General features: G+C 37.6%; 1 protein-coding gene across 1 annotated transcript in view; it reads right to left on the bottom strand.

Annotated features, from left to right (window-relative positions):
* NALCN (sodium leak channel, non-selective) overlaps positions 1-23,798 on the bottom strand; it is a 205,993-nt gene that overhangs the window by 148,073 nt on the left and 34,122 nt on the right. Inside the window, exons 5-7 of the mRNA XM_088136486.1 lie at positions 22,179-22,318; positions 21,392-21,520; positions 17,912-18,066 (exon numbers count right to left, since the gene is read on the bottom strand). Coding sequence (XP_087992612.1) covers positions 17,912-18,066; positions 21,392-21,520; positions 22,179-22,318 — 424 coding nt within the window. The remainder of the gene's footprint in view (positions 1-17,911; positions 18,067-21,391; positions 21,521-22,178; positions 22,319-23,798) is intronic.

Genomic DNA, 23,798 nt, shown 5'->3' with positions numbered 1-23,798 from the left:
AAAAATGCCAGGAACAAGGAAAATCATAAAAGAAGAGGGAATATAGTTTATGACTTAGAGTTCTACATTCCAATCTGAGAAAGTACCAGTGAGCTTTTGGAAGAAATATCAATTAACATATCAAGAGCTGAATAAAAATCTCTTAGGTGCACCATTGTTGAAAAATATATTAATGCTATGGATGTTGTATTTTCCTTTGTATGGTCCTCTAATTCCAATTCAGACCATTCTTTTTATCACATCCCAATATATTGCTGTTGCTTGTATCTGCCTTGAATATTAATTAATAATTAGACAAGTCATTGTCCTTTACCCTTCCAAATGATTTAAGTTCAGTGTAAAATATTTGCAATTTGTCTACTTCTGAGAAAAAATATAGATAATATGATGTGGTAACCTTTGTTATGAATGTGTATGAAACTGTCTAGATGTCCATAAACTCTAATGTTATATAGTGTATCCCCACTGTGCATACTTACACATTTCAGTAATGAAGCACAAATGTGGTATATACCATGCTTCTGAGAAGACATCTATATTGTTCACTCAAAAATTAAGCTTAAAGGCATAATAATACTAATAACAATAAACTCTTGCTGATTTTCCCATTAATCAACCTGTAGATGTCTAAAGTCTGAGAATACTGAAGACTCTAGCTCGGAAAGTAAGTAAGAATCTAGCTATAAAAAAGACATTTATGGAAATAGGGGAAGGCCTGTTTGTGTGAGTGGCATATTATAAATGCATATAAAAATAAATATAAGTAAATGAAATATAATTGCTGTTAGGGGGCCAGATGCTGGAGGATATAGTTGCTGAACTTTTAATTGGTGATATATAGGGAATATGGGAATATCACCAGTTGTATCTTCCAAAATAACCTGCTGAAATCCTCTATTTTCAGAATGACTAAGGCTACAAGACTCTATCATTCTTTAAAATATCTGATCACTCTAAATTACTGCCATATGAAGCCAGTGTCTGAAACCTTCAGGCTGGGCTTTCCCCAGTTATCCTTCACTATGATGAGTTAAGCTATATCTGCTGGAGCTGCAACTGTTAAATAGCACAGTAAAGAAAAACAGTGGGAAATGGAATTCAGAAATGTCTCTTGAGATTGATGGGGTTTTCCAAAGGGTTGCCAAGAGCATCATTGCTTTATCTGATAAACAGATAGTAATGTTTTTTCAAAGTATCCATAAAGAACCTACAGATACAAGACAGCATACAGTCCTACATTGTGTTCATATTTTTCCTTCCTTCCTTCCTTCCTTCCTTCCTTCCTTCCTTCCTTCCTTCCTTCCTTCCTTCCTTCCTTCCTTCCTTCCTTCCTTCCTTCCTTCCTTCCTTCCTTCCTCTCTCCCTCTCCCTGCCTCTCGTTAATTATAGCTAATATCTTGCCCAGCTGGAATCTTTGTAGTGAACAAGACTTCAATTAATCAAAGAAAATGGGTAATTTTCACACAAAATTCCATGCTCTTGCACTAAAAATGGGAATCTGAAGAACAACTTTCTACAGAGATACCAGAATCTACAGGTAAAACAGCAGCTGCCCAGACATTGCCAAATGCTTCTTGTACTGGATGTTATTTCTATACTATAGGGCAGCTTGAGCCAAGCTGGCTGAGAATTCCGGGGTACATTCACCAACACATCTGGTGTGTGTGTGTGTGTGTGTGAGAGAGATGCTCCTAGAGTATCAAGATTTTCCATTTCTAAGGTTGTTCATCAGGGAAATGGGAATGTATTACTCTTTTCAATTAAATTATGCACCCAATCAATTTCAGAAAATACTGCTAGCTTTTTAAAATGTGGCAATGTAAAAGAATGCCATCCTACCGTTCATGCTACATGGCATACACAGGTCCCACATAGAACGGATGCCTACTCTCCCACACAATATGAGTGAAAATAGGGGCAAGTCTGTAAAATACATCTATTAATGGTTTTCCCAACAAGTGTGTCAACCAACCCAATTCAGCTGTGTATATTACATTCATTTATAGCTTTCCTGTAGTTAGTTTGTTCTTTATTACAGACACTGACCCAAATCCTACAAGTTAACAAAGCTTTTTCAAATAAAATAAAAAAAACAAAGATAGATCACCGAGGCAATCAAGGTGTGCCAAGTTTTATGAACAGTAAAACAAAATTTTGCCACATTCAAAAAAATGGAATCATATTGCTCTGATAAGAGTATCTGTACATAAAATAAATCAGAATTATTTAGGTACTTCACCAAATAGGGAGTTATGAAACAGGTCATTGTGTCCTTATAGGAAGTGCAATATAACAGAAAGTGGGTTATAGATTCAAAAGTTTGTTCTTCAAAAAGGCACAAGCTTACATAAGGATATTGGATGGTATTAAAACGTGCTGTTAGGCAGGTATTAAAGGTGCTAATGCTCTTTGGAGTTTAGGAACAATTATTGAATTGGGTGGGTACTAAAATGTGCTAATGCTCTTTGGAGTTTAGGAACATTCACTGGATTTAAACAACTTGCTGGCCTGAAACAAGAAATCTGATTCTCAGAAGCACAAGAATTGGTCTTGCTGTAGTGTATTGTTTTAGTGCAGTAAGAGCTTGATTGTAGTCCATCATCAAAATAGCCTCTTCTAAGAACCCAGAGTGTTACAGTTTTGGAAGGATGATAGTTTCCATGTTGATCTATAATTATCTGCCATGTGGAGAGCCACAAAGTTGACCTTGGAGAAACTACGTGGCAACAGTTATAAAAACTTCTTTTAAGCCTGGGAAATGAAGAAAGCATTGAAAAGAAATTCATACTGACTCTGCTTTAACTCCATGGGATATAAGGAGGAGGGAAGGGAAAACCCAGCAGGCTTTTAAGATTCTGTTACTGTATATCAATAAAGTAGAATTCCAGCATTCTTATGGAGTCTGTTTCCTGACTTGGTCTACCTCGAAGGTCTGAAAGCCATCATCAAATAAACTAGACCTTCTTAAAAAAACAAAAAAAAAACCCCTAGTAGGCAATAACACAGATTCATAAGTCCATCACCACTTTCATCAGACCAGCTTCTCTCCTTCATACATTAGTTAGTTCCTGAAGTGCTTTAAAAAATCCAAGCAGTGACCTGATTTGCATATAATGGTAAGCCATAGTTTAATGTTACATGGTTTAGTAGAAACCATTCCAGTTTTAGGTTTGGTATTATATCTGAAAAGAACAAAATGTAGTGGTTAAAACAAGCCAAAATTAACAAGCCTGGTTTCTGCTTCTGGACTATTTCAAGCTTACTAAGTTTCAGTTGATACTAACCAACATCAACTCCTTGCTGAAACCATGCCCTACTGAAATCTCAAAAAGGTTCCTTTGCACTGTACATATTATAGTTTAGCATTATATCAGAACCAGGCCACAATTGGTGTTTGGCTTAAAATACAATAGATAAAGACTTCCTCTAAGCAAATTCATTTCCTGGCGACTACATAAATATATCCATGTCGTTTTCTTGGCAACTATGGAAGTGATTGGCCCTTGCCTTCTTCCAAAATGCTTTCTTTTCTTTTTCTTTTAGCTTCCCAATCTAGCCTTACAGCCTTGGGGTTTCCTGCTGGTGTCCTATTTAAGCATTTATCAGCTTCAGTCTTCTTTGGCTTTTTCAAGATCAGCCAGATCAGGTAGATGCTGTTACATGTTAAGGACTGAAAATATACTAACAGTGCTTAATGGATTTAGAGACTGAACAGCAGCTCATACTGTCAACATTTTAACAAATTCCTAAAACCAGCTAGCTGGTTAAATAAACAAAGCAGGACAAAGTTGGGGCAGTAATTTGGGGTGATTGGTTTCAGAAAACAGATGATTTCAAGGAATCCTTGGTTTTGTGCAATGCATATTATCAATCAAAGCCTATACACACCTGTTTGCATACATGAAGGTTCTGAGTATATCATCTTTCTGTAGTAAAAAAAAAATATATATAGGAATGACCAACTGAACAGTCTGTCTTGAAAACTGAAACGTGCTCAATTTTCTTTCTAGGTGAGGGGCAATGCACAAGACCCATTTCACCTGGGAATGTACACATTTTCCTTGGATATGATGCCCACTTATGGCTATGTGGACTTGAAATTCTAAACATCTGGAGATGCCAGTAACACGAAGTAGCATTTTGGAGAAGACATTTTGCACAACACATCAAAGAACGTAGCAAAACCAGCTTACCATTTAAAAAAAAGAAATTAAGAAATACATGTTATTCTCAAAATAGTTCTCCCTCCCCAAAACCTTTAAGATCATTAGCAATGGCAAAGCTGCACTGTCTAAGCAGATGTTAAAGTCTAAATTATCTAACTGCAACCCTGGTTGGGAATAGAGAAAGGGTAGGTATGGAGCCATGCAGGAACAGTACTGAAGTGGAACCATGTTATGTTACCTCTGTTTAGTAGATTATAAGATCTGTGTGTGCAAGGGCAATTGTGCGGGTTTTTTCCCCATCCTGATCGCTAATGCCATTCTTTGCCTGAGGCCTGTTAAACTCTTTTTACAAAGTGCTGGAAGGACAACTGCTGTATGTGAAAGAAGTTGAGAAGGACAATTTGTTCTCGGTTAGTGTATGATTGTCGCTGAAGAACGATATCCAAGAATCTATATAGAAGAGATATGTCACAACCCAGCTTGGGGCTTTAAAAAGTGAAAAGGAAAAAAAGGCTGAAAACCACAATGTTCTTTCCTTTTCATCGTCTGCCTATGATAATTGAGCATTTAATTGGTTGTATACATTTTTATACTAACTCTTTCCTTGAAACTGCATTACCACCAACTGTGTGCTAATATTTTTGCTCAAATTGACTTTATTCCTGCTGCTTCCTTATTTTATTTAATGTTTATTTATTATTCTTATCTTATACTCTGAATTTAAGCACTGAATTCAGAGCGTAGCTGCATCTTTCATAATCAATGAAACAAATGTAGCATCCAAGCCATTCCAATTGCAGTTTTTTAAACTGTCTTTTCACAAGAACAAAATTCATGTGCCCCTTCCTTTAAGAAAACTGGCAAAATATATCTGTGCACATTAACTCTAGTTCACCTTCATATACAGATTTTATTCTGCTCTTCAGAATTCTAACTACCTCACACAAAACATTTGGTGTCAGCTGGTTCAGGGTGAAGAGGTACATTATGCTTACTGACATAAAACAGCAATAAAAAAATAGCACTCCATAGCATTTATTATAGCATCTCTAAGTGGTCAATGTGTTTTGCACACTGCCTCTGCCAATATCCATCCAAGGTCAATAGCATTAGTATTATTATTTCTGCGTTTTCAGATACAGGGGATGCTTAGGTAGCTAAGGCAGTGTTTCTCAACCTTGGCAACTTTAAGACCGGTGGACTTCAACTCCCAGAATTCCTTAGCCAGCATGCTCGCTGGGGAATTCTGGGAGTTGAAGTCCACCGGTCTTAAAGTTGCCAAGGTTAAGAAACACTGAGCTAAGGTAATATTGAAGATTGAACTACAGCTCAGATATTGTACAATATTGGCCTTCCCAGTGTGGTGCCCAGGACTGTTGCTGGCATACAAGACTCCCTTGTTCACTTAGCATCCCGCTCCCAAAAAATGGCCTCTTAAATCATGATTTTTTTTTAAACTTGCAACTGGTGCCTCCCTGTGGAAGGAAAGCCTGGCAGTGGCCAGTGTGAGCATTTCCTTGCCTTTGTTTTCTCCCAAGACTTTAAGGCAGCCTGAAGAGCCTTGCACCACACCTGGATCCCAATCATAAAAGGAAAATGCTGAGAGCACCAGAGTGTAGGTGTGTGTTGGAGGAGAGCAGATAGCGGGAATTTGTAGCCGAGGGAGTGGAGCAGCTGTCAGCTCAACAAGCAACTGATGGTCAGGGAGGAGCAGGCTTGGACTTCACCAAACCACAGCAGACAAACTGAAAGGAGAAGCAAAGCCCAACAGCTTCATCACTCCAGCAGCCACACTGAGAAGTTACAGCCAGCCAGCAGCTGGTAAAGCACCCTTCATTTCTTACCCCAGCACAGACTGAGAAACTGCCAAGCCAACACTTTCAGCAACAAGCAACAACAGCTGGGAGCAGCAGAAGCCAACTTGAAGGTGGCTAAATGGTAGTTAAACACTACCAAACCACTAAGCACAAGCAACAAAGAAGAATAGACTGTTTGGAATAAGATATAGATGTTAGTATAAGTATAGGATAATATAGCATAGACTTAGTAATAAGTGGTAAGGTAGAAGTTAGGAAAATAAGTAAATCTGTGAATTTTTTTAAAATAAAAGCTTCCCTGGAGAAACACAGGAAAGATAAAAACAGTCATTTCCCAAAAGATTCTATTCCCAAAATTTCACATCCCTCTCATGCAGCACCTTTTTGCACCACACAATTTGCATGCTGGATAGCAGCAGCCCTGGTGGTGTCCTTCAGGTGGTAAAGGGAGTAAAACACATTTCTAGTCCCAACACATCTGTAGGGCATCAGGTTAGAGAAGGGTGCAGCTATATGGGAAATTGCTTTATACTAGAACAAAATATTTCTCCATTTGGCCCAGTGGGGACAATTTTTATTGGCCTCTTTGATTAAGACTTGGAGTAAAGGAAATGGATATTGCTAATCTTACACATAGATCTGCCTGTACAAGTGCTTACCTGATGAGTCAGTAGCATCCTATTTATTAGCTTTTTAATTGTTTCCTTTCATTATACTCCCACTCTGCACTCTTCTCTTTTCCCTCCCCCACTTCTACTTCCATCACTCTCTTTCTAGAGATAACCTGTAGGTATAATTATAGAACCGCAGAATTGAAAGGGTTTTGGGGCCCCTGCCCTGAACAGGAATCCTCACACCATCCTAGACAAATTCCAATCTCTCTGCTTGAAAACTTCCACTGATCTTTGGATGACACCATCCAAGACTCCGTGGGGCAGACTGTTCCATGGTTTAACAGCTCTCATGGCCAGGAAATTCCTCCTTTTTTCAAGTTTGGATTGCCCTCTGTAAAGTTTCCACCCATTGGTACTTGCCCTACTCTTGGGTGCTATGTGGAATAAATTCACACCCTCTTCCTTGTGATAATCCTTCAAGTATTTGAAGACAGCTATCATGTCCCTCCCAGCCTTCTCTTCTTTAGGCTAAATATACCCAGTTATTTTAACCATTCTTCATAAGATTTAGCCTCCAAGCCCCTCATGTTCTATGTTGCTTTCCTCAGCATTCTTTCCAGCTCCTCAGCATCCTTCTTGTATTGTAGTGACCAGAATTGGACAGAGTGTTCCAGGTGCAGTCTGATCAATGTGGCATAGAGGGGAACTATCAATTCCTGCACTCTCAACATCATATTCTGTTGATACAGCCCAAGATCACAGTGACTCTATTGGCAGATGTAGCACACTGTTAGCTCATACTATATCTGTGATCTACTGGGACATCCAGATCTTTCTCTCAAGTACACCTGCTGAGCCAGATACCGCTTATCTTGTACCTGTGCATCCATTTTTTCCTATGTGCAGAACTTTACATGTGAAGTGTATCTTGGGTAGAGCCCAAAGTTCAAGTCTATTAAGGTCGTTTTGAATCCTGAGCCTGTCTTCAAAGATGCAAGCAATCCCCTCCCAGTTTTGTTAGCATTTATCCTGAAAACTGTTATTGTTTCATTGTTATGAAATAGGGAAAAAAAAACTTATTCTCTACAGTCTTATGATACACACTTTTTAAGATCTTAAGGAAAGCCCTTTCTTGTCACCTGATTCTTTTTCTTAGGAATATCAGGGACTGAAACTTTTGCATGTAAATAATGAGTTTCTACTACTGAGCTATAGTCCCTCCTCAATGCTCTAGCTTCTATTGGAGGAGAGTTCAAAGCAATTGCATTGAACTAGGACACAATTACATGATTCATTCTTTTGAAGATGGTAACATTTCATGACACTAATCTCTAACTTGCCCTCTACATTAAATATCTCCTGCCTCTGGAAAGCAAGCAAATCAGAAAAAGCAAATGGAGCCTTCTGTGTGAGGTGGGCATTACTGATGTGAGATTCATGGCTCATTAAGATTATATGAGGGCAGAGCTTATCAGGGAGGAAAGGGTGATAAAAGGGAGAAACCTTCCTTTCCTCTCTCCTCCCTTCACTATGGTTCCCATCACTCCAAAAAGTATCAAGCCAGGTAGAATTAAGGAGAGGAGGATGCCTTGAGACTCTCTGCACCTTAAAACAAGATGTCTTTAGGAAAGACATTGGAAGCTATAGAAAGACTTCTTTGGAAAGAACCCCCTAGAATCAAATGTTTATCTTCTCTGTTATTGTAGAGTCATTTCTGACATTATCTCAGCTCGTGAGTCATGCCAATGTCATGCTTGGTCTCTCACAACCTGCATCATACTGCTTTCTAGCTCTCTAACAGTTCCTAAGACAAATCCTCCATAGAAGGTGGACAGAATAATGTGCAACTGTCCCATCTTCTTTTGTGAACTTCCTTTACTGGTGTTAAATATTTGATCTGAGAAAGTGATTGACTCTCAACATTGAGATTTTGGAGAAAATGGTGCCTCTCTTTACTAGACTATGTGCATTATGCTACATGAGTATCCAGATATACCAGAAATAGGAAATGAGTGCTTGTTCCATTAACAAAGATTGTGAGAATCAATATTATGAAGTCCTATTGTCAGGAACAGAAATAAACTGTATATTCCATATGATCAGACTCATAAGGGGAAAAAAAACCCACATTGAAATTAATCTGAATATGCAGATAGATTTTCTGTAAACCTCAGTACCTTCAAACACTGTATAACCCTTCTCAAATCAGATATTGCCCAGATATATTGATCTACACAATTCCCACGATTCATAGTTAGCACTGCCATTTGATGTTGTCCAATACACTTGGACAATCTAGTTTGGGAAAGAGAACCAGACTGTAGAGTTTGAGGGAGTACTTCTCTGATAATGACTCAGATATTCTTCATCTCAGGATGATTTTCCCTTCTTAATTTTATAATACATTGTTTTTCACATGATGATTTTTTAGTATTATGAGTTCATCCAATAAAAAGTAGAATGCAACCTTTACAAGATTATGGAAATCATAGGAAATCCATTCCTAAAGGACTTTCCTGATTTAGCTGAGAAAAATCTGTTCAATCAGTTATTGATCTTCTCTGCAAAGACTTAGTGAATACAATTAACTACTATGCCATAGTATTGCTGACTAAAAAGTATTCTCTTGAGAAGAAGAGGTTTCAGAAGCCTCAAACCTTTCCCTTTCCAGCTGATAAATTTTGGATGTGATAATAAGACCAGTATTTGGACTGGGTTAAGTGACCAGCCTACCTCTGACCAGGTCATTATGATGTTCAGAAGTTCCAATCTCCAGTGCACATCATCTCATCATCTTACAAATCAGGCCCATGCTATGATTTATTTCATTACTATGATTTAAATTAGTCAAGTCTGAGAAAGCTTAATTCCATTTCTGAAATTCATGAATAATAGACAGCTGTAAGCATCTTACTCACAGAATGCTCTGACAAAGAGTCATTTATTTTATGAACAGTAATGAAGTATAGCAATTTTAAAAATTTAGGAAGCACCGAGAATTCTCAAAACTTTTCACAATATGCAATCAGCATTTTGTACATGCCCATCTAAGCGAGCTGAGTTACAACAAACAGAAATGACTTGTCTCAGCATTCTTTGGGTTAGAAATACCCCATCAAGCAAAGGAAAACTCTATCAAATGCAATGAGTATATGTTGAACCAGAAGTCTCCTAATAAAGGACCAGATAACAATTTATGGTTATTCTTCCAGATCAGTTCTTAAATCTAAGTTTTAAAAACTTCCTTGAACAAGCCTATAATTTTCAAATCACTTATTTGGATTTTTTTTGTAAAAAGCTGAATTCTGTATAAGGTTGGAGATTTACTCTTTTACCTTTAAATCTACAAATGCAAGTGAGAACCAAAACAATGACAATTTCTTCCATCAATCTGCCCATCCTCTTTTTATACCACTCTTTTATATGCTGCTGTGAACATATACCATAGAGACAGTATATAAATTTAGAGGAGAACAGTTGCATAAACAGGAAGGGTCAAAAAGAGAATACTTGAGACTGCTTCACCTCCTGCATGATGTGAAGCTAAAGAGCAAGCCTCCAGTTTATAATCTGGTAATCTTAATTCCACAAAGAAAGTATTTCAGGAGTCATATTTAAATACTAAAGGAATTATTGTAAAGGAAATTGTACAAAGCACAATAAAAATTAGACTAGAGTTGTTTTTTTTTAAGTTGCTCACTGTGATTGAGATTCTAGTATTTATCTGATGAAATTAATACCAAATGGCCAGAATGCCAAGGGAGCAGCAGACTTCTCTTTTGACTGTCACTACAAAGCAGCTGTGCCAATCTATTCACATTAGTTTCACCTGACTGCCTCTTTTAATGTAGGTACCAATTGCTCTGAAATCAACAGGGCAAACACTTAACACTCTGAAGGCCTGCTCTGAAATTTTCTAACTTTCCAAACTCCCTACATTTCCAATTTCTAATTGCCAGAAAATATGAAAGGACCCTTTGGCTTACTTAATAAAGAAAAAGCAGGTTATTTTGCATCAACCCAGGCCATATTCTTTAACATTTAGACTAGACCAGCCCCCACGTTATGTTTTAGGAGAGCTGTTAAAACATGGCTTTTTAGAGAGAGCATTAAGAGCAGATCTAGTAGAAGTTGGAATGCTACTCTGGTAGTGCTTGGATGCTTTTCTTGGTGGATTTAATCCCTTTCTAAAGTAATTTTTGTTATTATTTTGTCAAGTTGTGTCTCATTGTAGTACACCTGCACTACATCTGTATTTTAACTCTTCTATTATAAGTTGTGTAACCTGCTCAGATTCCTGTTGGACTAGGGAACATATAAGCCCCAGTAAATAATACATAATTATACTGCACCCAATTATTGTTTTTTAAAAATGCATTGTACTTACAGAGAATATGGCAAAAAACAAGCAAACAAACAACCCAGGATTTTTCTCTGCACATGAATTCCAGTTCTTTTATCGCTACAGAGAGCCTTCTGCACTTAACTTAGAGATGTCCTCCTTCCAGAGTTGGTAGGAAGGGGCTGTATCTCATTACGGCCTCTCCATAGGAGGGGCTGACCCACCCCTCAGACTGGACTGGTTAGCTAAATGGCTCCACAGCCTCCACTGTCTTGCACAGGATGAATTAATAACATGTAAGACCAATACTGTCTACTAAAGGACATTAAAGATATTAGGGAAAAGAGATAGCAATAAAGTAGCTTAACAGCACAACACAACAAAGGGAAGAAACAAATCTGTTGGAGGCTTCTTATTACTACTTACACATGTCTTGTGACAAGAAAAGGGGAAAAAATACCAGGTAACCCAAATGGCCTCCATACAAATCAGAGAGGAGGAATTCACGGTAAAGAGAGTCCCACTTTTCTCTATAGCCCAGAAGGTATGCTATCTTGGGATCTGCAAAGCACACCCCAAAGGCCATGCTTCCCAGGATCAGCCAGTCTACTCTGCCATTTCCTACCACATTTTTCTACCAAAGATTGCAGAGATCAAATAAAAGTTTCCAATCTTAAGAGGGTTAAGCATCAATCTTTTGCATACACCCCTTGAGAGTTTATCATTTTGCATGATGGGAACGGTGAGAATATATAACTTAGAGTAAAGTGACTCTAACATTCAGTCCTTGGCAGATCTTACTCAATTACAGACACATTCTTTGAAATTATGATCTCCAGGCAAACAAACAGTAGAAAAATCATATCCCTCTCGTCCTGAGAAAAGCTTAGGATAAGGAGGTGGTTGCAAAGCTGAATATGTAGGAAGGAGGAGTTTCAGCAAGAAAAGAAGCAACACCAATTACACTGAGTGATCCCTTTTATGGCTGCTCTTGTCTTGCAATTATGTAGATTGGCAGGCAACAAGTCAGGGATATGTCAGGGTACAGGACTGATAGAGCCCCCCTGCCCCAATAAAACACACTGAAATGAATAGGACATAAGTAATGAATATAGAATCTAACTGAAAGGAGTAAATTAATGCCAGTTTGCCTCTGGTATCACACTGTCCAAACTAATTTCTGTTTCAGTACTTGAAAACAACCTAATCCAGAATAGCATTTGTATTAGTGCTTCCAATTTCAGAGAATATAGTTTACATCACCAACAGCAAGGAAATAATTATCAGTCCTGCTATAACTTCAACTGACATCAAATTAAGATTAAGATTGCTTGAACAGGAATGGAATCCAAGGTCACTTCAACACAGCCCTATTTCTGCCCCTCATGTCCTGCAAAGCATTTTAAAGTAGGTTGTACAAAAATGTTCACTCCTGTAAACAGGCAGGGAATACCATGAGCTACACAGAGTTTCTTCCAGCTGACTAAACAGGAGATATAAAAACTATAATTCATTCAGTATCCAGATTCTGAGCTAAGGTAGGCCCAGGAATAACAAAATACTATCACCCCCTTTCCATAGAGAAAAACTTCTGATTTAAGCTGTTCACATCTGTCTGGCCATTTCCAGAAGATCTGTAGATTAAACCTGCTTGGCTGTCAAGACATAATTCTTCAGTCTTAAAAATTGTGATGACTGCCTGACACCACAGTTTGCAGCCAGGCACTTTCCCCAGCATCTGCAAGCACAGATTTAGACTTCTATGCAGATGTGTGTAGAGAAAAGAATGGCTTGCTTGAACCCAAAGACTGGGAAGTGAGGCATGCTGCTTATGTAAGCAGGGAAAAGCAAACTGGCCAATTTTATAGGAATTGGGAAATTCACTAGAACAGTTTTTCTCAACCTTTTTGCCCTAGAGGAACTCGAATAATTTTCAGGTTTCAGGAAACCCTTGAATAAAAATTATATCATGGTACATTAGCATGATCTGTACGTTGTAGGTATTTTTTTTCATTCACTACATCTTGAGGAACCCCCAGAGACCTCTCATAGAACCCCAGTTGAAGAAGGCTGTACTGTAAGTTGACGTGAAGGATTAAGATTGGGCTTGCTGATGAAGTTGTTGTGAGATCTATTACTCAACTCAACCAAATTCAGATGGGGGGAATCAGATAAGAGGTCTCTCAAGTCCCATGAAGGTGTGAGCTCTGTGGCAGATAGAGTTGATCATAAGGAAAGGCTGTTGTAAGTTATGAGCCAAGCCATAACTGGACCACTCTGGGGAGGATGGTATAGTTCCAACAATACATAAAAGTAGGATTCTGTTTTAGAAGAACATAGACTAAATAAGCTCATTTGGTGCTTTCCCACCCAGAGTCTTTCTGGAGTTGTTGGCCTCCTAAATTTGACTGATAAATAAATAAATAGATAGAATGCTGTCCAAATGTAGGTTGCATACCACTGCTACCCTCAACTAATAAGGGAACATAATCATAGTTCGCAACAGGCCCATAAATGCTAAATTCTCTGGAAAGTTGAAACTGGAAGTGGTGTGTGCCGTGGATTTGAAAACTTCCAGCAACATCTGCTTGATAGTCACAGCAATCTGGTGTGTTGGGGGCAGATGCCAACGAGCAAGAAAAGCAGAACTTCATATTTAACCACAAATCTAAGCATGATATGCAATTTGGCCCAATGAAACAAAGTACTCCACAGAATGCGATAGAAGGTCAACTAAAAAATAAGATATTCAGACCATGTCAGAGTTATATTAGCTATACCAGGATAAATAAGTATAAATCAGAGCCCCAAACTGTCAAGATTCTTCAAGTCAAAATCACCGCCCATTCTCTGGTGAATGAATCCGAGTTTAAATACACCAACATAAGATTGGCTGTGTATTTGTGCAATGTGAAGAAACTTAAATCTTACAAAACCACTAAGCAATAGGAAAAGGAAGATTTGTGTATCTCCCCTCAACCATACACATTTAACTGTGTCACATCATAAATAACTGCAGTTTATAAATCCGAGCCAGGTGGTCAAGAATTTACAGCTTAATCTTTTCAATTCTTTAGATGAGTTTATTTCGTGTGATATTTCTACCCTGAAATTTTAGGATATGTCTGAATGAAGAGGCTTACTATTCAGACATTTAAAGCATAGCACAATAGCAACACTGCATTATAAATATATTTTAGGAGTAACAATAAAATCCATAAAAAGCTTGACAGAATAAAAAGGCCATTGAAAAGTACCTAAAAGATAAGGCAATACCAGTTCATACGAGAAGTGTGGATTATGCTAACCTTCTCTTGTTTAGTGATGGATAAGCAAGGCAGTTTTGTAAGACCTAGGCAGGTTCATACAAGTATAGACAGTCTTTCAAATTACTGGTCCCAAACATTTTGGTTCTAAAAATTACTAACAGTACTTTGACTCTGAAAACAAACAGTTAACTAATATAATGATTGCAAAAGAAAAAAGCTGTTAGCTCCTAAATGCATTCTGGTAACAAAATCCTGAAGCAGGTAAAGTTTCCAAATGACCTTTAAAGGCAGACCTAGATAGAAAGTAGTTCCGTCTGGGTGTAACAAGTGCATGTATATTGAAGTCCAGTGCAGCTTTCTCCAGATAAGGTTGCAGTTATTGAATTCATGTAACTTTGTAAAAGGCATTCCAGAAACAACAGAAAACATCAAGCCCAAGGGTGTTCATGACAATCCCTTAAACCTCTGCAGAAATCAAGGGATAAGTTACTCTTTTATTCCTAGTAGGCAGCCACTCCATTTTTCAACAGCAGATTTAGGAAAAGGGCAATCAAAACAAGTGAACAAGTCTTGAAAAAAAGCTACCTACAACTTGTGAAAATGGAAAAAGTAAACTCCTGTTGATTAGGATTGCCCTACCAGAAGCAAAAATCTTCCAAAATTGTTCTTTGTCATAAACAACAACATTGCATAGCGAAAGCGGGAGGTGATGAGGCTGTTCATTGCTCCAAAGTAAAAGTTATCACCTTTGCAAGGCCAAGGTTTGAAGATTAAAAAAAAACTGTTTGTAGCTTTATCATGGACACATGGGGTACAAGGCCCATGAAGAAGAGGATTAGGCACATAACGCTCAGTGTTTATATTTTTCCGAAGGTTTCCAGTACTGGACTCAGACAGTATGTTTAAACACTCCTTGTGTTCCAAGGATCATTCACAAGATTGGAAAAAAAATTAAAATCCTGGGGCAAAGAAAAATATGTATACCTTTTGTTTTTTCTAGTGCCAGGTTGAAAAGAATGGATGCATTTATTTTTTGGGGAGAAGGGAGGGAAACGTACAAAAAGAAGATTCATAAGAGGAAGGCCCCATATCTAAATGCCAGAACTAAATGCACAGAAGTATACACTTGTAGAACAAGAATGGTAATATAATACTGCTAGTCCTTTGTGTTCTTTGGTTATTGCCGATAATGGAACCCTTAAAGAAGGAATAATTTTAATAATATCAAAGTAAGAAACCTAACAAATTCACTTCCACTTAGTTTTACATTGCTGTGTACCAGAACATGGTTTTCAAACAGTAAAAATACTGCTTCATTGAATGATCCCCTGAATCCTGATTACTTTCGTACAAGTATATATAATTCATACAGTTATATATAATCATAATTCTGAAAAATATAACCATACAATCATGTTCTTTCCCCTTCTCTGCTCAGGACATTTCTAATCTTTGCAGACACTGAAAACGTTATTGTCATTGCAAATAAAACAACATATTTAATTAAGATGTTCAATTAGTAAGTTGGGATCCAAAGAATATAACGTGTTTCTGAGTAGATAACTTTATAATGTATGCAGTAATCAGATCAGCTAGCTCACAGTATTTAACGAAATAGGTCTTTATAATGTACCAAAGGCCAGGCCAAAAAGAAGAAAAGAGATGAAAAGAATATATTTCTAAATATATTCTGAAATTCAATCAGATGGCTTTGAAGCATTTCATAGATTTGATGGCTTTTCTGATGTTTCTGGCTGGGATTATTACTGACAATATACAATGCTGCGTTTTCACTTCCACGTATGGATTAAGTTGTGTGATGGGCTCTGACGTGAGTAGCCAGCCAATGGCCAGCTTTTTTAACATGGGCAGCTACAACCTTTCACTTTGCCTCTCCTATAATAATAAAGGGTTATATTTCTACATTGGCCTGTCACTGCAACTGGTAACTCTGCTTCTTACACGTTCAAGGTTGATCAGTTCTGTCCATGTTCTTGATCATGTACTACATTTACATTCTGCATGATTTGGACAGATTTAAGTCTCTTGGCAATGTATGAATGGGTGCCAGATGAGAGGTGGAGGCCTTAATGTTTACTGTTTTTAAGGGTTACAAATTCTGCTTATTCCTCCTCTCCAGGCATTTTCACTGTAGCTTACCTATCTCTGTGGCTTCAGCTGCCTCTACTAATTAAGCAAGACAGAATATTGTCAACAAGCCACAACTCCAGCACAACTCAAGCCTTGCTGCCACTGATGAGTTTTTCCTAGGAGATACCAAGTTTGCCAACTGGTTATGCTAATCCACCTGGCATCCCAAAAACCCTAGTGATCAGAGGCAACAAAGCTACACACCCACACAGAAACAATTTAATAGTTCTTCTTCCAAATCCAGCCCAGAAGAGGCCAGGTTTTGCCCACATACCCTATTCAGTCTAGCACCTAACACAGTGATGAGAGGCCCTACTCAAAAAATAGCCTTGCCAACCAGCTATGCCAACCCTCCAACATACAAGAAAAGCCATAGTTCAGTAGTCAGTAATCAGAAGCAGCAAAATACAACACCCCACAAAGACAAACCAATTATTTTGCAGTGTAATTCAGAAAAGCAAGTGGAAAAGTAAACAACAGTTTTTGAAAGATTGGATTTTTAAACTGGAATCAGATACCTTCATTGGTTCAGCCAACTTCTCTATAGGCTAGACAATTTGGAGGCTGAATGATATAGTCATTTCTTCATCTTTGCTATCTCTGCCTTTAGAAAGCTACAGGGAGACTATCTTAAAATTATTGTGGGATATAGTTGAAGCTTGACAGAATTAATTTCCTCTAGACAATCTGCAATCCCTGCGATTTTCATTCTACCCTACCAAAATATGAAGTACCTTCAGGAGCTTTGAAGTTTCCCCATTATAACTTATGGACACATTTTTTAATTGGACCTCAAATCTCAAAGCAGCTCAGACTGAACTGATTTGCCCTCAAATCTCAAATAATAAACTCATAGCGAATCATGCCCTCTTTAAATCTTGAATTGCAATCAAATCAAATCAATTCTGATTTACACAGGACTAGGACCCACACATAATACTGGTCACTATCTCTAATGTGATCCTACTTCATCGGGGATAGTACTTGTATTTTCTACTCATATGTATGTTGCTTTCTGCCCGTCAATTTCTGCTGTGTTTTTAAGGAAAACATTAATATATTAACTTTAATGCTTATGACAGTGTTACTAGAATATATTTAAAGGACTAAATTGCACATGATATCTCCAAGCTGCAGTCAATATCTTTTGTAACCTTCACAGAAGGTGAAAAAAGGCCAGGAGAGAAATAATTAAGAATCCACCAGCTCTACTCTCCACTCCTGGACAGTGCTATACACTGTAGCTCCTGTTACTTTACTTTGGGAAAAGGTAACATCAGCGAAAAGTACATACCACTAAGGTCACCTGGAATTTGGAAATTACTGTATAGCAGAGTTGAATTGCACAGACTTAATTACGTATTTAATAAATCCTTAATCAATCTCCATTTTGAGTAATAAGGAGGAAAAATCTGCCAAAGGGAAAAAATACTTACCAAATTTGTGCTCCTTCCTAGTATATTTACAGCCTATCTGTTCAGAGCTTCTTCTACAAACTTCATAGGCATTTTCAAATAGGCACTGGAAATAGATTGTAATCAGATAGACATACCTATCTCGTTAAAACCACTGTAGCCCAGCTCCTGTCTGCTTAACCCCAGTTCTTCAAGGTCCAAACACTCAAATCCTGGTGGACACTGGTAGCCTTCTTCTGATGCTTTTGAACAATGTGTGTCTGGGATTGCCAAATTATTCCAGGTTATGTTTCTATTGGGATGACAAGGAAATCAGTCAGATTGAATACTACCAGGGTAAAGTATGCAATCCTTGTTCTTTCAGCAGTGTGAAAAGAGGGAGAAAGACTATCTGTTTAGCTTCCACCATTATTTCCTTGAGTATCCAAATCATTGGCCCGCACAGAAACAGTGAACCTGCATAAAAATTAGGTGACAGGGCATAAATGAGGAATAATGGATGCCAACAGAGTTTTCAATTGAAGGGCTGTCTGATCCTACTCTGGTAAGATTAGCTTTGGGAACTGAGAACAATATGCACTCTCTTTATCAAATTCACACATCATCATATTTAAATGGAATAATGGCTCAAGAGAATGGAAGAAGGATTTGAAATGATCAGAAGGATTTATTCCTCCGCAAATTGAGATTTACTGTAGGGCAATCCACTGAAGGAGTGTGAGGAAAAAGAAAAACTATTAATACCAGTCATGTATACATTCATATGCCAAAACAAAAGATGGAAAGGGACAAGTGATTTTCTTGAAAAGATACCATCTTTCTTTAAACCATTTATTTTGGAGTAATCCTATTTATTTCCCCTCTCCATCTGAGGAACTAAGAGCAATAGGACTAAAGAGTTAATCAACCTTAATTGGGAAAACAATGTTAGGCTGAGGAGGATTCACTCAGGACCATGGAGGAAGACAGTAGAATTAAAAGGGATCTATAGAACGGGAGTGCCCTGGCCATCATTTACAGTAATCCCATTCTTTGCTTAATGTGTGGGTTATATAGGCTTTGTTTTAAATACTTAAAGGAAAGAACAGCAGATATGAAAAACAGTAGGAGTTCTGGGAATTGCAGTTTCAGTGTTTCTGCAGGACACCAAATTAGGGAACGCTGGAACAGAGTGTTGGATTGAGACTGTAGAGACCCCCATTCAAATTCCCATTTGGCAATGAAATTCATGGGCGATCTTGGCATAGTCATTCACTCCCAGTTTATTGTGAAAATAAAACAAAGGAAAAGAACCTAATATGCTCTCTTTAGCAAAATGCATACCATATTTTAAAAGAAGGAAAAAAGCTAACTTCTAAGTGAACATCATAGCTATGGCTATGACTCAGTAAGCACATGGGTGTTAATTTCTAGATAAATCCTGGAACTGAAATTCTGTCAGTATGGATCTGACAAAGCAACTAATGTCCAAAACCAGAATTCCAGCCCACTCTGGCATTAGTTATTGAAATACATTAAGATATTATTTTTAAGCCTTTGCTCCTTAACGTGCTTTGCTCCTTCACAGAAATAAAACAAATATGAACAAGCAAGCCGCAAATAAAAATGAGTCATGGTGAAGAAGCCCTCAAAACAACAACAACAACAAAATGTTGTGTATTAGAAAGTGAGAGGGAGAGAAAGAGAGACATCAGTATAGTGCAGGCTGAAGAATAACTGCCTCAGAAGAAACAGAGTTAGCCAAGTGATTATAGGAACAGGATGAGTATGAAAAGAAAAGCTGGCAAGAAAAGGATTTAGAATTCTCTTGAGGGAAAGGGGAGGAACCTGATAACAACAATAAAATAAAATTAAGAGAATCATTACAGACAATGTAACACTTGGTTGTCTGTTTGCTTTTAAAAATCTTGTTAGTTAAAAAACAGCTGGCTCAACTGTGCTGAACTTATTAAAAACACATAGTTAAACTAATGTAACCTATTTATGTTTGTTTTAACGTTGAACAACTCAACACTCCAAGTATCTGCTACACTTGGGAAATCCAAAGTATTTTTTGCTGTAAAACTTCTGGTTTTACTTCCTTCAGGTCTGATCTCTGCATAAACAATTTAAGGCCCACAGAGCCAACCTCCAGATGGCCCATTCAGACACAACTATGAACTTGAGTGTGTGTATGCCTACTGAACAATATTACTTACTTTAATGAACTAAATTTGACAGAAATGTGACAAAATTCAATCCATTACCACCACCACCACTTCCTGCATGGATCAAACAACTAGGGACCACAAAACATGGTCAGTATTTTGCACGACTTAGTAGACAAGAAAATTCTTTGGCCTTATTTTTTATATCTAATTTTTTTTTTTTTAATGGGATGGGGTCTTCCATTTATGATTTTCCCATTTTTTAAAAACCATTTCCATCTTTGTCTTGTTTTGTATCATAAAATAAAGCTAAGGTCAGAAAGATGGAATAACTTTTGATTAGCACTACTACCATCAGTCCATCTGGAAGTATTTTCTGATTTAACTCCAACAGACAAACACTGTCCATGGATCAATATTTATGAATCCTTTACACCAAAGAATTCCCACAACTTTGTTTTCCATTTGGCATGTCTATTCCCAAATCAAAGTCTATTAAACACATTTAATACATCATTAACTAGCAAATGAATTCTTCTCATGTCCTCATTGGCCCTACTTTAAAGGTTGTTACCCTACATTGAAGGTAACAATGACGGGGGAAAAAAAAAAAAGGAGATTAAGTCTTTCAGTCAGCTATGGCCATAGTACTGCCATAAAGTTAAATTTGGGAGGTGAACAAGGGAAAGAATAGCTGACTTGGAGCAAAAGTACAGAAGCTGAATCAAACCATGTGAACTTTCTTCATTAGATATATATTACCCATTTATTCATTTAAGATAATGTATACACTATTTTCTTAACAGTATATTTCAATCAAATTTTTATTACAGACTTCATAAGTTATATTTCAGGCTGTTTTTCAACTTCAAACAATAAAGTACAATAAAATGCTAAAGAAAAACAAAGACCAAAAAGAAAGGAAGAATCCCATCTTCTATTAGCAATACTTAAAAACATAGTAAAGTACTAGCCGCATTTAACATGTAAAGTGTAATTAACCAAGCGGAAGAGTATTGTTAATGTTTTTGTTTGTACTATCCCTTCCTAATTTAGCTCACCAATTTCTCATTTCCATACAAATTTTCTAGGAAATTCCACCACAACACCTTCTATCTGGCTACCACATTGTCTTGGATGAAATTATTCATGAGAATATAGTCCCTAAGGGCCATAGAAACCTAGTATCAACACTGTGAGACTCTGTTGTGCATGCTTTCAGCAATCCAACAACCATGTTTCATGGGAAATTAGAACTTATTGTTCCCAAGTTCCCTTTTAGAAGATCATATGGTTCCCAAGAGTCCTTATAAACTGTGTGTGGCTAAAGCACCAAATCTCACAGGAAGACTTCTACATTTCAAGGCCTCATCATCAAGACCAACATCAAATAGAATATAGGACAGGGATCAATGCTGTACAAAAAAGATTTAAAGGGAGACACACAGAAAATTCCTGATTGAAACTTACCCTGGCTTTGTATCGTTTGTTACGCAATGATACGTGAAAGGTCCAAACATCTGGACCCCCAAAATTCCATATAGAAGCAGAAAGAACAGAAGGAAAATGGAAACACTCCAAATTTGTTCACCTGAGCGCCTAGTTAAAAAAAAGAAAGAAAGAAAAGAAAAGGAGAATGAAAGTGATATACATTAAATGTATATGCAATAAGAAAAAATGTCTTCGACTCATATGTTGTCATAGGGTTGCCAAGGTTTCGGGTCCATCAGAAAAGGCTTTGGTGATGTAGATTTATCACTCCATTTGTCAAGTGAGAATGAGAGAAATATTTTTTTTGTTCCAAACACTGCATTGGATTTAGGTCCAAATTACATTGGACTCTAATTCAGAACAACTTGTATACTGTCAGATGTGTATTTCCCTAACCTATTTTTAAAATCTTAAGTATATAAATAAAAAGTGTGTATGAGGAATTAGTAGCTATGCCTGAACCTAAACTAGGATATCTATAGAAAATCTACAGAACTGATGAAATACACTATGTCGAGAAACCAATCAGGCCTTCTGCAACCTTTAAAAATCCTTGATTTTCCTTCTCAGAGGAGAGAGAAGACTCGCATAGGTCTGAAACTTCCCCAATAATCCACCCTTTAATGTTGCAAATATAAATAAAGTAAGCAAAGGGATATGGAATAATATGAAATTGAAAGCAGGTCCCTCACTCCCAATATATTTTTATACAGCTGGGCCTAAAGTTACCAAAGCTACACTTTAAAATCAAAGATAACACACTTACTTTAAAATGTTGGTTATCCTGGTTCTTGGTAATTCAAAGCGGAAATAAATTCGGAATGCTCGAATCATAATAAGTGGTCGTGGGATCCTCAACATGCCCCAAGGAGACATCTGATCAACTATCTCAGCGATTTCAAAAACCTAGAAAGAAAAGGAATGCCTTTTTCCCTCTGATGTTTCCTGATCATGCCAGTCTTCTTGGGCTAATTTTAAATTATTATTTCTGCAAAATAGTATAATTTCCAGCAACAACATAATTCCATTGTCAACTTTATTTCAGTGGTGGCTTTTGTTAAATTGAGGATTTCCATGCTTCTTAACGAGATGCCTTTGCAACCGATTATCCTGAAGACTCAAACATCAGTTACCTCATTTGACAAAATGAACTTTTTTTTCCCCAGGGAATTAAGATATCTTGAATATATTGATCTAAAACAATTCCAGGCTGGTGTACTGGAGTAGTCAAATAGAAGGTACAGGATCCCTTTGCTCGTGTATGGTGCTAGCATGCTGTATACAGAGCAAGCTGTGTTAGGCTGCGGTTCAAATAAATGATAACAGGCTTTAGTGCACACACCTGGGATTCAAACCTTTTTTTTAAGCAGTGACAAAAGAATGAGTCATGTAGATCTGGAATATTAAGTATAATGCATAACACACATCAGTGCTGTTATCAGTAATTCTGATAGAAGCGTTTTATTATTTGTATACATTTATATACAAAGAAATCTTTTTGAACCATGTAAGGTTTTGTTTGATACGAATTTTGTATTTGAAAGCCTTATCCACACTAATAGTAGAACTTAGCATATTTTTCTCTTAGTTTTGGCCAGATATTGTCCAATCAAGAGTGGTCAAAAGTACAAAATTTATCTAATTGGTACTTATCTCAAAATGTTAGGTAATTAATACTGATCTAGTTTTTTAAAAAAAGCATTACATTTTAGTTTTGTAGTTGCTTGATCACCCATCTGATTTCACCATAATAGGTTGCAGTACTGCAGTTAAAGGAGATGGGGATTGAAAAACACTGTTTTGCTCCAGTAAGGCCAGGGTGCCAAACAAAGTTGGCCTTTGCACAACTTCACCTGGTGCACCAGTTGTGCCCTCTCCTAGAGCAGATGGCCCTTCAGATAGTCACTCATGCCATGGGCTCCTCGTGGCTTGACTACTGCAAGATGCTGTACATGGGACTGCCCTTGAAGACTACCTGGAAGCTTCAACTTTCCAGAAAGCAGTGGTGGGAACAATGATGGGCATGCCTGTAATATCTCTGCTTTGCAAGCTACACTGGTTTCCAGTTTGCTTCTGGGTGTGATTCAAGGTGATGATCATGACTTATAAAGCCCTACATAGCACAGGTACTGTTTACTTGAGGGACTACCTGTCTTCCATAGTATCTGCCCAGCTGATTTAATCTTGCAGGGTTGGTGCAGAGTTGGGTTCCTTCGATTAAGCAATGTCATCCATCAGGACGCCAAAAGCATGCTTTCTCTGTAGCAGCGCCTGCCGTCCAGAATGAGGTTCCCCCCGAGATCTGGATGTCCCCCCCCTGCTGTTGTTCAGAAGAATGGTGAAGACCTTGTGAGGGACAGTAAGACCCCTCCCTTCATTCCATCTG

Source organism: Python bivittatus, unplaced genomic scaffold, assembly GCF_059951505.1.
Source record: "Python bivittatus isolate LINGU-HERP-01145 unplaced genomic scaffold, Pbiv_v1 ctg000060_np1212, whole genome shotgun sequence".
NCBI classification, from domain to species: Eukaryota; Metazoa; Chordata; class Lepidosauria; order Squamata; family Pythonidae; genus Python; species Python bivittatus.
This window is presented reverse-complemented; position numbering and strand designations above follow the sequence as displayed.